The 12428-nt window shown below is 54.8% G+C and overlaps 4 protein-coding genes and 1 non-coding gene across 5 annotated transcripts; 2 read left to right on the top strand and 3 right to left on the bottom strand.

Moving 5' to 3' along the window:
• Positions 1-603: 603 nt before the first annotated feature.
• Positions 604-3438, top strand: N656DRAFT_719449 (ARM repeat-containing protein; the record flags this gene model as incomplete). The annotated part of the gene is made up of 2 exons (XM_064812365.1): positions 604-660; positions 724-3438. The coding sequence occupies 2 exons, from the start codon at positions 604-606 to the stop codon at positions 3436-3438; spliced, it is 2772 nt and encodes a 923-aa protein (XP_064665341.1).
• Positions 3439-3958: 520 nt separating this feature from the next.
• Positions 3959-6997, bottom strand: N656DRAFT_849141 (S-adenosyl-L-methionine-dependent methyltransferase; the record flags this gene model as incomplete). The annotated part of the gene is made up of 2 exons (XM_064819327.1): positions 6154-6997; positions 3959-4911 (listed from the first exon to the last, which is right to left on the bottom strand). The coding sequence occupies exons 1-2, from the start codon at positions 6827-6829 to the stop codon at positions 3959-3961; spliced, it is 1629 nt and encodes a 542-aa protein (XP_064665342.1). The 5' UTR covers positions 6830-6997.
• On the top strand, positions 5464-5548 carry N656DRAFT_t146. Its single transcript has one exon. It is a non-coding gene; the product is annotated as a tRNA-Gly (tRNA).
• A 1242-nt stretch (positions 6998-8239) lies between the features above and the next one.
• N656DRAFT_772320 (phosphoribosylamine--glycine ligase) lies at positions 8240-9811 on the bottom strand (the record flags this gene model as incomplete). Its single annotated transcript, XM_064813922.1, has 4 exons — positions 8240-8445; positions 8544-8834; positions 8910-9482; positions 9541-9811. 4 exons carry the CDS (start codon positions 9809-9811, stop codon positions 8240-8242), a joined length of 1341 nt encoding a protein of 446 aa, XP_064665343.1.
• A 526-nt stretch (positions 9812-10337) lies between these two features.
• N656DRAFT_676466 (carbohydrate-binding module family 1 protein) lies at positions 10338-11297 on the bottom strand (the record flags this gene model as incomplete). Its single annotated transcript, XM_064810491.1, has 2 exons — positions 10338-10412; positions 10497-11297. Coding segments are annotated over 2 exons (876 nt in total), but the record flags the coding sequence as incomplete, so codon positions are not given.
• Between the last annotated feature and the right edge of the window lie 1131 nt (positions 11298-12428).

Raw genomic sequence — 12428 nt, forward strand, 5'->3', positions numbered from 1 at the left:
TGCTTTCACGAACATTCTGCTGACCGGAGTAACTGATACCTACTGTAGTTACTTTATCTCCCCGCGGTGTTGAGCGTTGACGACGGCACTTGTCCCACTCTGCCAGGGCCGCCCCGAACACACCATCTTTCTGCCGCCTCTCTGCTCGCCAAAAGAGAAATCTCAAGCCACAACAAAAACATCGACAGCAAGCCGCTACGAACTTTTTGAATACCGTTTGACGACAAAGCACAGCCCAAAGTCGCCCTTGCGCGGAAGCATAAAGAAAAAGCTCGGCATCGCACTCGACGATTACTAGTAGCACACACTTTTTCGCTCTGTGCTTGACATCACCGTATGTGCCCTCTCTTCTCCCTCCCAAGGACTCGAGCCTGAAACAATGCCGTGCACCTCTCACGAGTCCTTCATGAGCATCGATTCGCCGATATGAGTGGCAACGGGAAGCGCTGGTGGTTGCAGAGATTAATGTGTCGGCTGGGAACTTTAGGCCAGAAAAATCCAAGATCGCAAATCGGCACAGCCAGCCCACAACGACAACAGCAGCATTCGCCTGAAGCCGTTTCGCTTGACCTCCGCTGCCTATACTGCAGATTTCAGCCCATCATGGCCGAGGAAGAGGATTATAGCTCGTTGCCTTTGACGGATCGCTGGGTGCACAAGGTTCGACTCTCCCATCGCTTCCCCATTCCCCGTCGACAAACGCTTACAGTCGGTGTTCTCTAGGTATGGAAGGTACGAAAGCAGGCGTATGAAGAGGCGGCAAAAATCTTCGAAAAGACTCCCGATGAATACGACCCGGCCTTCCGGCCCTTCACTCAAGACCCCAGTTTGTGGAAAGCAGCGGCTGCAGATTCCAACGTCGCCGCACAACAGGAAGGCCTTGCTGCGCTTTGCGCCTTCCTAAAGTTCGGCGGTCGCGACGGCGCGGTTCGAGCTCGGCAACAAGCAGTAACACCGATAGTTGAGAAATGCCTGTCGTCTACCAGAGCGGCAACGAAAGCGTCAGCTGTCGAGGCTTTGCTTCTCTTTGTCGAGGTCGATGTGCCCGGCCCTGTAATCGAAGACATTTTACCGGCGCTCTCCAACAAGCAGCCCAAAGTGGTCGCGGCATCCCTCGCAGCCTTGACGCAAATCTACCACAACTATGGCTGCAAGACGGCGGATCCGAAGCCGGTACTCAAAATCTTGCCAAAGGTGTTCGGCCATGCAGACAAGAATGTCAGAGCAGAAGCAACAAACTTGGCTGTTGAGTTTTACCGATGGCTTCGCGAGGCGATGAAGCCAATGTTTTGGAACGACCTTAAGCCGACGCAGCAGAACGACCTCGAGGCTCAGTTTGAGAAGGTCAAGGCAGAAGGACCTCCCAAACAAGAGCGCCTGTTAAGGTCACAGCAAGAGGCACAGGAGCGTGCACCAGCCGCGGGCGACGGGGAGGGCGCCTATGATGACGGCGAAGGGGACGCTGAGGAACCGGGAGAGATCGATGCGTTTGATCTGGCTGAGCCACAAGACGTTGTGGGCAAGATTCCCAAGGATTTCTACGACAACTTGGGCTCGTCCAAATGGAAAGAGAGGAAGGAGGCATTGGAAGCTCTCTACGCGCTCGTCAACGTACCCCGTATCAAGGACGCGGATTTCGGCGAGATCAATCGCAGCCTGGCCAAGTGCATGAAGGATGCCAACATCGCGGTCGTAACCCAGGCAGCCCAATGCATTGAGATGCTTGCCAAGGGCCTGCGAAAAGGCTACGCCAAGTACCGCAGCATCGTGATGCAGCCGATCTTAGAGCGACTAAAGGAGAAGAAGCAGACGGTGGCTGATGCTCTTGGCGCCGCCTTGGATGCCGTGTTTTTGTCAACCGATCTGAGCGAGTGCCTCGAGGACATCACGGCGTTCCTTGTCCACAAAAACCCCCAAGTCAAGGAAGGCACCATGAAGTTTCTTGTCAGGTGCCTGCGAACGACAAGAGATGTTCCCAGCAAACCGGAGATCGCCGGGATGGTTGAGTCCGCAAAAAAGCTGCTTTCAGAGTCAAGCGAGGCCCTTCGCTCGGGAGGCGCCGAAATACTGGGCACCATTATGAAGATCATTGGCGAGCGGGCCATGGCCGCTCACCTCGAGGGTTTGGACGACATCCGGAAGGCAAAAGTCAAGGAGTTCTTTGAGACAGCCGAGGTCAAGGCCAAGGACAAACCCAAACCGCCGCCGCCCGCGGCCCGTGCACCCCCTCCCAAAAAGGTTATGGGCGGAGGCATGAAGAAAGCACCTGCAGGAGTCAAGAAGCCTGCGGCTGCTGCTCCCGCATCTCCCACAGAGCCCGCCCCGGCCCCTGCCCCTACCCAGGCCCAGCCTCCCCGCGCCGGCCCGGGAAGCAAGCTCGGTGTACCTAAACCTGGCTTGGGTGGACTCAAAGCTCCTCAAAAGCGCAACCTCGCCGCCCCTGGCTTATCGTCCCCGCGGCGACCCGCACCAGAACCGGCGCCTTCTGTAGAAGAGGAGCCACCGACATCACCGGTCGCCTCAAAACCCGCTCCCCGCGTAGGTCTGGGCCGTGGTGGCCTTGCCGCCCGCTCGCTTGCCAAACCTGCCGCGCCATCCGTACCCGCCGCGCCGCCGTCGCCAACTTCTACATCTGGCCTCACGCATCTGGAGCGTGCTGAGCTTGAGGAGCTTCGTGCCGCCAACGAGCGCCTCTTGCGCCAGCTCGAGGAATCTCGACATGAGCGATCCAAGCTTCACTCGGAGATCCAGGAGCTCAAAAACCAAAATGCGAGCTTGATTGAGGATCACACGAGGGACGTTCTGTCGATCAAGGCCAAGGAGACGCAATTAGTTCGGGCGCGCAGCGATGCCGAGGCTGCTGAACAGACAAACGAACGGTTACGACGCGAACTCGACCGGTTGAAACGTGCATTAGCTAAGGCTGAGGCGTTCAATGCCGGTACCGGCCCCGGCAGTCCAGGTTCGCCAAACCTTGGATTCAGGACTATGAGTCCAACCCATGACGACGCTGGTATCTTCCGTGACGGCGGGATGCCAGCCAGTGCCAATAGGAACCGCATGAGCTTCGCCAGCACATTCAGCGAGGAGAAGGAAAACGGAGATAACATGATGCCCCACCCACTGAGCAAAGTTACCCCGGATCTCAGGTACGCCGGCAGCGCAGCGAGTAGTGGTCGTGGCAGCCCGGCCAGGGGTTACAGGAGAGATGTTGCCACGGACGATAGCCAACCTCGCACTGTCGACAGCCACGCCGACAGGTCTGGCAGCAGGGCCGGCAGCCGCGCTGGTGGCAGGACGGCGGATGCGAGCTCCAACGTGCCCAGTTCGGGCATGGAGAGTTGGAAGCGAGCCGCTGAGGTCACGAGCCAATTGAAAGCCCGGATCGAGCAGATGAAGGTATGTTCCCTGCACTGCCATTTGACGAGTGCAACCTGACTGGGAATAGGCCAAGCAAGCTGGCAGGCAACAATAGGGGGCCTGTTTGTTTCGGAAGATGATGACCTCGTTATGTCTCTGGTCTATTAGTATGGATTCCAGCTGATTCAGTCTGCACTTTTTTCTGCATTCTCTGGCGTTGGTTGGAACTTAGCCATACCCCATTTCCTTCTTCCTGGCGCCATTCATGGTTTGCTTTTTGGCATGGGTCCATTCAACTGTGTGTGATTCAGGAGCGTCAACAGATTGGCGCCTGAGTTTTCCAAAGCCGTATAGATACATGATGATAACCGCATGTAGATTGCGGCCATGGTTCGGAGAGCTAGGTTGTTGTCATGGGGTGTGCCTTGTGGCTTGTACAGAGGACAGGTTAGGATCATGGTGTAGAGCGAGTTAATTTTAGTCTTGAACAAACAGCTGCGTGGAAACACTGCCGCGAACACTGCCGCAGCAGGGACGAGACCATCAATTGTTCGAGGGAAATCATAGATACTAATGTGTAAGGCTGGCCATCTTCCTCTCACTCAACCTTTGCCTTTGGCTTCGTCCCGCTAACCGAAACATAAGCCCAGTGCTCCTGTCCAACATAGCCCTCGGTCCTCGCCGCAGTCTTTGGGAATATTCTCTGGAGGTGAAAGAACTGGACGATGTACCTCCACCAGGCGGAGACGGAGAGCAGTTTGGCCATAGGCTCAATGTTGGGCGAGTAATTTCGCACGACGACGTCTTCAAACCCGGCTTTCGCCATGGCACTCTTGAAATACGCCTCAGCCCGCGCAAAGGCCGGGCCCGGGGCCATCTCATTCTCGTTCTCACTCTCATTCCGCTCATCATCGCCCGAGGCCGAAGACGACGGCGGTGGCTCCATCCGCGCAATCTCGGCGGTAAAACCGCGAATCCTGGCGCCGATGAAATCGTTGTGATACTCGTGCAGAACAACACGGCCGCCGGGGACGAGCACGCGCCGGAACTCGGCCAGCACGCGGGGGACATCAGCCGCGTGGATCAGCGTCTCGGACGTGTAGATACCGTCGTGCGACGCATCCGGTATGGCCTCAGCGAGGCGGTCAAAATCGAGCTGCAAGACTGTGACTTGCTGCTCGAGCCCCGCAAGTTGCACGTTGCGCCGGGCGTTCTCGACGTGCCGCTCGACGACGTCAAACGCGGTGATTCTGAACCGGCCTCGTCGCGCCAGGTCGATGGCCACGTGCCCGTCGCCGCAGCCTACGTCGAGGACGCGGGCTCCGGGAGGGAGGTTGAGTGTCTCGAGCAGCTTGCCTTGCATCCGGAGATGTGCTGCGCCCAGGGGGAAAGGCCACCATGTGGATGGGTCCGGGTAGTACCCGAAGTGCCGGTTGCCGCCGCACAGCCAGTCCCAGACGAGACGGGACTCGAGGGAGTTGTACTGGTCGCCGATTCGTTTGGATTCGGCTGACAGGGAGGGGTCGGGTTCGCCGTTGGAGGATGGGCTGGCTGGCATCGTGGATGAGTTGGTGGTGGTTATTCAACAAGTTGGTGTGGCTCAGGGTCAGTTCGGGTCCCTGGTCGTATTGCTAAGACGGGAGGGTAGGAGCCGGAAAAGGGCAGAGGAGTGCAGTGGATTTCTGGCTGCGGAGGGAAAGGAGGTACGGGAACAACATGGCAAGGGGATCGCCATCTTGTACTCTACATTCACTCTTTGTCGCATTGTCTAGATAGGATGATCAGGTTAGGGCATGGGTCTCTCAGACAATATTAATGACCCCTCGGTTCGTTAGTATTGTACTCGAGAACGTGGCGTTGACAAGGAAGATGCGAAGAGCAATCCGTTTACGGTGTGTCAATGACGGTGATGCCCCAACACAGTTAATGGATAATCAGCCACACTTGATACCTATGTAGATAGCCTGAATGAGGCAAAGCTGACAGCAATGGAGTCTTCATTGTGCCGTCCCGGCGAGACTTGGATGTGATTCTCGTAATTGAGGGTTGTCCAGTATCATATATAGAAGGCCATAACAAAGATGTGGCATCAAAGAATAACCAGCGCGGTTAGTTCAGTGGTTAGAATTCTCGCTTCCCATCAGTCTTGGAATAGCGAGTGACCCGAGTTCGAATCTCGGATCGCGCACATTTTTTGAACTTAAAATCTTTTTTCCCCCAAGACATATTCCTAATCCTACCTTTTTGCATCCTTCCAGGGTGAGCTGGGCCTGGATTTCTCTTTAGCAAAGCTGGCCGACCAGTGAAACCCCTCACATTGTAAAAAATGTCATGACCCTTAGTACCTGACGTACAGTACTTTCTCAGGAGGTGAAGGAATAAAGACATACAGCCAGCTACAGCACCAGGGATTCGCTCGTCGTCAACAGACGTAAGTACTAATCTGGCCCTTACTGGCTTATTCAGAATGGCACTTGATATAACCCTTTTCCGACGTGTCCTCCCATGCTCCGTAGGTCCTTATTTACAGGTATCCAATACTGTATTCCAAAAGACCGCTATCACTCTTGTGTAGGACTTGCGTACTCTGGTTAAGTTTCTTTAGCCAACCACAATGTCCTGGGTATCCATCAAGTTCCGAGTCATTCACCCCCAAACGCCAAAGAGCATGACAATCTATCTTTCCCTCCCTGAGTCTCGTTCAGTATGGCACGGGCAATAGCAGAGGTTGGCTATCGCCGCGCTGCTGAGTTACTGTCCCAACCCCACGTTGTCCAGAGCTCCAAGACTTACCTGAACACCACCGGCGGATGCCTTTCAGCACGTCTGCGGTTTCACGCTCAGCCCCAGGTGGAGACTGCTTCTCCATCACGTCTCCCTTGTCCCGGGACCGACGGAAGCTCCTGAGGCTGCTCCTCGACGATAGACTAGAGAGTCTAGACAACTTGAAGAAGCTCCTGCTGCTCCAGCCTGACCTGCTAGAAGAGGGCGAACCGCTTTCATCATCATAATCCGGATTTAGAAGAATCCGCCCCCCGCACTCCGACTCCAGCACAAACAGGGTGGGAGTCACTGGCTCGGGCGACCATCGATGCCCTTTGATGCATTGCTCACATTGTCCCGCCTCGTAGGTGATCGTGGCGAAGGGATTTCCGTCCAGCGCGATGGTTGTCTGGGGACACTCAAGCTCCAGCCCGCAGCCCACCGGCAAGGAGCCGTCGGCCCGGGTGTGGCTTGCCTTGTATACGTCACAGTGATGCCATACCTTGCAAGAACTCAGGGGCTCCCACTGGCTCTTGCGCTGGACCTCCACGGGGCGCCGCAAGTAGAAACCCGTTGGCGAAGGCTCAATACCGCCGAGATCATGGGGACAGTCGGAGTAGGTGCGGACGAAGATGTGGTGCGGGCACCGGTGCGTGTCTCGAAGAGGGCAGCTGCAGACGAAGTAGATCGCTTCGAGGATGCACATGCTGTCCGTCGGGCCCCGCCAGGGGGCAGCCGGATCCCTTGATGTTTACCTTGGGTGCTAGGGAAGGTATGTAGGCCTTATTGTAGGGTATGTCTGAGGTGGTTAGTAGTGTCCTAGAGCCGAGTCGGAGTTGGTATTCTAGTACTGATAACCTGTAACGTGTTAAGTATATGCCTGCTTTTATATGAGATCCCATGGCTCTTATTCTTCCCTTGTTTCCTGGGAGAACACCTAACATAGTCTTTGCTGAAACAACATGAAAGTGGAATCGTGTTACCTTGTGTGCCCTATATGTTTTTGTACAGCGTCTTTGTATTTACAATGCATGGCTCCCTACCTACCTGGCATATTCGTAGTTCCAGTCACCATTTACAAGGTAACTCAGACCTTCAATACTACACTGCCTAGTGGGTAGTAGTATCAGCCAGACTACATCAGATATCTGCTTGTTTTCACCCCATTTAAGAAGTAAACAGCATGTCACTTACCAGTGCTTCGGCCTACTGTATCACATTTCAGCCAGTACTAGTAGTCTGGTACTGAAGGTGATAGAGATGGGGAAACTGAAGCAACCTTATCTATAAGTTCCGTTGTGACTTGGGATGTTGGCTACATGTGCATGAGCTTTATGTTAGTAACAGTCCCTAGTCGCATAGGCGAAGGAGCAATGTTGATATAGTCCACATCCTGGACCAAACATAGTACCTAACATACTAATCCCCAAACTTATACGATAAACAGAGGGTTCAGTTAAAGAAGAACCATACACGGATCTTCATGTTAGTATAAACCTAAAAATGGCAGACACCAACGATGGCGGAGTCGTACAGCGGCAGAAGAACGCAGAACTGTGCGCAACCAGCAAGGAGTGAGCCAACTCTCCCTTCCCATAGCACTGGGCTTGACTACGTGCATGAGCTCGAGGACATTGAGGAGAGCTGAGATGTCTCTCACCTTCTTGCTCGTCGCACGCAGTTCTGCGTTCTTCTGTCGCTGCACGACACCCCCATCGTTGGTGTCTGCCATTGACATGAAAAACACACGAACTCGAGGACGTGAGGAGAGATGTCTTTTTATACTTTTAAGGCAAGAAAGAATGCTAGCTTACTCCTTTGTCTCCTTTACTGTTTTACAAACAATTGGCGCTGAATAAACGCCTTATGCTGCAGATCAAGCTGCTTGTAAGTCGACAATTGACAACTCTGCCTTTCCACAGGATTTTTCCTGTCTAGTTGAACTGACGCATACACGGAGCTAAAACAAGTGTGCTAGTACCTAACAAACTAACAAAGGTGCATCTCAACGATGAATGGATTAGCGGAAGCTTCAGGCCGAAGACCGTTGGAGGACTCTTTGTTCCATCGAACCGCTGTTAGTAGTAAGTCGGAAGTCGTCTCATTAAGGGTACTCTCAGTAGTAAATGGGCTCATACCGTGAAGCAATATCCCTCCTGTAGAACATGCCCTCGAACTGGACACTTTCAACCCCTCTGTATGCCAGTGAGACAGCTTCCTCGAGACTGGATCCATACGCCGCGACACTGAGTACGCGGCCACCAGCTGTTCTGAGCTCTCCATCGCTGTTTCTCTCCGTCCCGGCATGGAAGACTTGGACTCCTGTGGCGATTGTTAGAGTATATCACTGCATGATCAAAAAACTACCCAAGTATCAACACCTAGAAAGAGACAGGAATGTGGGATGATTCCAGACTAACCGGCGGGGTGCGGTGCCAGAGAAATAATGTCTCCCTTTCGATACGACCCTGGGTAGCCGCCCGCAGCAACCACGACATTGCAGGCGAATCCAGGGAGGATGGGGAGAGACATGATATCAAGCTTCCCCGTGCAGCAAGCGAGGAGTAGTGCAGCGAGATCGCACTCGGGCGCCAGAAGCATCATCATGGTTTGGGTCTCGGGATCCCCGAACCTTGCGTTGTACTCGAGCACCTTTGGGCCCTTTGCCGTCAACATGATACCGGTGAATAGCATCCCAGTGAACTGCCGACCTACATATAACCTTTCTTGTCAGTACCATACTTCTACTGCACCTGGAAGAGATGGAAATTAAGACTCGATCGCACCTTCAGCCCTGAGTCCGTCGAGAGTAGGCCGGATGATAACTCTCTCAATCTCCTGCATCACCTCGGGCGACACAAAAGGCAGCGGTGCGTACACGCCCATTCCTCCCGTGTTTGGTCCCTTGTTGCCGTCAAAGATGCGCTTGTGGTCCTGGCCCGGTGGCAGCGACTTGAACGTCTTCCCGTCAGTAAAGGTCAAGACGCTGATTTCGTCCCCTTCGAGATACTCTTCAATAACAACTGATCGCCCGGCAGCCGGGCCAAACTTGGCATCAATCATGATTTCCCGAAGAGCGCTTTTAGCTTCGGCTTGGGTTGTGGGCAGAATCACGCCCTTGCCCGCAGCAAGGCCGTCGGCCTTGATGACCACCCTGGTTGCATCAACTGTATTGAGATACTGTTGAGCCGCGTCATAGCTGTCAAATGACTGGTAGCTGGCCGTGGGAATCTTGTACTTTTGCATGAAGCGCTTTGCCAAGGCTTTGGATCCCTCGATTTCGGCCGCCTCCTTTGAGGGGGCAAAACAAGGGATTCCGGCTGCAGCCGGATCAATATACATATCTGACTGGTAGTGACCTGGACGGACGAGTACTGTACTAACTGTAGAAAGAAGCGCTTACTGTTTCTGAAATACCCCTCAATTCCATCCACGACAGCATCGTCGGGCCCAGCCACCACAAGCCCGACCCCGAGCTCTTTTGCGAGAGCCACCAGGCCTGTGTAGTCTGTGGCCAGGCCTCCACCGAGCGGATGTTCGAGACTTTGTCGAGACTGCCGGTCCCGCCATTCCCGGGGACAACATAAACATGAGCAACCGATGAACTCTGCGCCAATTTCCACGCCAGGCTGTGTTCTCGTGCTCCCTTTCCCACCAGGAGGACTTTGAGGAGGCCTTTGCCCTCCATTTCATGAAACCGAGGTCGAAAGTTGTGAAGATCGTAGTGTTGGATCTTTTGGATTTAGCAGGAATGCGTTAAGCTTGAGTTAAGTAGCAGTGGTCTCGCGGTGAAGGTACTTGGAGTACAGTACAAACGGATGTACTTGTACCTAACGTTTGAGGGTTGGGATCATGTTCGTGTTGGTTGGGCAGTTGCTTTGGAATTCGTCGGGGCGATATCGGCCCAAAGGGGTTATCACTAGTTAGGTAGGGTTGTTGAATTCGCTTCAGTTCACACTCTTAGCCTGACCCTTTCAGTGCCCGATTGCCTGAGAATCTATCTGCAATACTTCGGGCCTCGGCAACGAGAAAGACATCTGGAGTGCTAAAGGTACCTTAGGTAGGGTTACCTAGGTATGTTCCATTTACTTTCACGGGCTGTACCGTGGCTCATGACTGAGCATGCATCAAGTATCAACAAGAAGAGAAAGGCATATGTACAGAGGCCGAGTTTATCATGATCTCATCCACCAACCCCCCGCCCTTGATGCATCTCAGAGACACTGCGAGTACCAGTCATTGATGTACTTGCAAGTGTAAGGCGAGGCACACGTCGTACAACCATTGTACTATTGATTGAGTATCAGCACCCCGTGATCAGCATGTCTCGGTTCCAGAGCGAAGTTTCGACACTAAGAAAAATGGATACGTACGCCAATGCCTGCACATTGCGCCCACTGCGCAGCCGTGCAGCTGCTGGTAGAGCTCGTGGTGGCGGGCGCAGTGCTGGTGCGGGTGGTGGACGTCGTGAAAGTCGTCGACGGGCCCGAAGGTGTCGCAGTGCTCGTACCGCCGCCAGGTCCAGTACCGGAGCAGCCAACACGGGTCGAGCTGATAACGATGTCGTCGTACCAGAAGGTGTTGGCGTCGCCGCCGTACGACTCCCAGCCAAAGTAGACCGCCGAGGGCTTGGGGACGATGGAGCTGCGCGTCCACTGGGCCGCGTTGGGGTTGGAGATGCCCGGCCCGGCCGTCAAACCCGCAATGGCCTGCCCGTTCAGCCACGTCTCGATGGTGCCGTCTCCGCCGACGTGGTACTCGAAGCACTCCCAGCTCCCCGTCGGCAAGGCGGCTGAGGAGGAGACGCCCTGCGGGGAGAGATCCGGGAGCGTGGCATCGTCCGACTCGCGGTTGTACATGAGGATCTGGTTCTGCCCGCCGATGCGGAGATGCTTGTTGGTGCCCTGGGCAGGGTCCGGCATGGTGATGAAGGTGACGTGCGACGAGGTGAGCGCCTTGGACGCTTTGACATAGGCCCTGACGTAGAACCCGCCGCTGCTGGGCACCTTGGTGGTGCCAAAGAAGATGTGCCCGCAGTAACCACCAGCACCGTCAACCCTGATCGAGTTCTTGCCGCTGTGGGCCGTCGTGCTGTCGAGCGTCACCTTGCCACCCTGGCTGCAGTCAGGCGCATAGATCGGCCAGGCTGTCTGGTCCCATCCGCTTTCGAAGTCATTGGAGACTTGGGCCGACGAAAGGCTAAGAAACGCGAGGGCGAGAGCAGCTTGGCGAAACATCGTGGCTACAGGTGTCTGTCAAGGATGCTTTGAACTTGCAGGTGATCGGATGGCCAAATCGACAGCCAAGAATGCATGACGGGTGTCAGGCTGAGGAAGTATTTATGCGATCGCCTGGCCGGTGAAGCTAAGCAAGCTAAGCTTTGTCTTGGTCGGATGAGATCCACATCCCTGAGCGAGGCATAGAGCCTCCGCGATGCTGGATCTGGAAACTCGGCGCGGGTGCTGCTTCCATGGTGCCCGAATAGGTTAAGAGCCGGGCGCGTCGGACCGTAGCCAGGGGCCCTTAATTTATCCCCTCAGGGCCGAACCCGGTATCAAGGTCGACTGACGTTACAACGCGCCCCCCGCTGCCCGGTTGCTAATTCTCGCAATCCTAGAACCAGAAACACACTGTCGGGAACCATCTCCGCCTCCGGGTTCTGCGGCAGCAGAGGCTAGCAGGGCGAGGTCTGACATTGATGGCGGCTGAAACGGCAGCCTGCTCCGCGTACTGTAGTACCTAGTACAGGTCGTCATCGCCAAACTTGAAGCCAGGTACCTATTGTGATTGAGACTTGGGTTGTCGTCTATATGCAGGAAATGATACCTGTGGGCTGATTCTTCGTAATCCTCAAGGGCTAAGTCGCGGCTCCGGTCAAGCCACCCCTGTTGAGGCAAGTTCCCAAGCTCAGAGCGTACCAAAAATGTTGAGCCTGCAGAGCGAAACTTTAAGTTCCCTTAGGCTTCCGCAACTCTGAGCTGGAATCCTGGTTGCAGTCCATACCGTTGGGCGTGAGACGAGGTTGGCTTTCTGTTACCTCAGCCGACCTCCAGGCTGATGGATGAACTTTCTGAAGGCGAAATGGGTTGCGATATGAGTCGGAGAAAGAGGCAACCTTCCAAATGTTGCCACGCAGCCGGTCAAGGGGTGGGCTGAGCCAGACAGTCGCATGCCAATATGCCTGGAATGTTCGGGAGTCGTGAACCAACGGTTGTTGGTGAACCAATACTACTATGCTGAGACAAGCTGATATCGTTGGTGTCAACTCGGGGAGTCGGGGGCTGCAGCAGTGACCCCAACGCACA

Source organism: Canariomyces notabilis, assembly GCF_033297395.1.
Source record: "Canariomyces notabilis strain CBS 508.74 unplaced genomic scaffold N656scaffold_38, whole genome shotgun sequence".
NCBI classification, from domain to species: domain Eukaryota; kingdom Fungi; phylum Ascomycota; class Sordariomycetes; order Sordariales; family Chaetomiaceae; genus Canariomyces; species Canariomyces notabilis.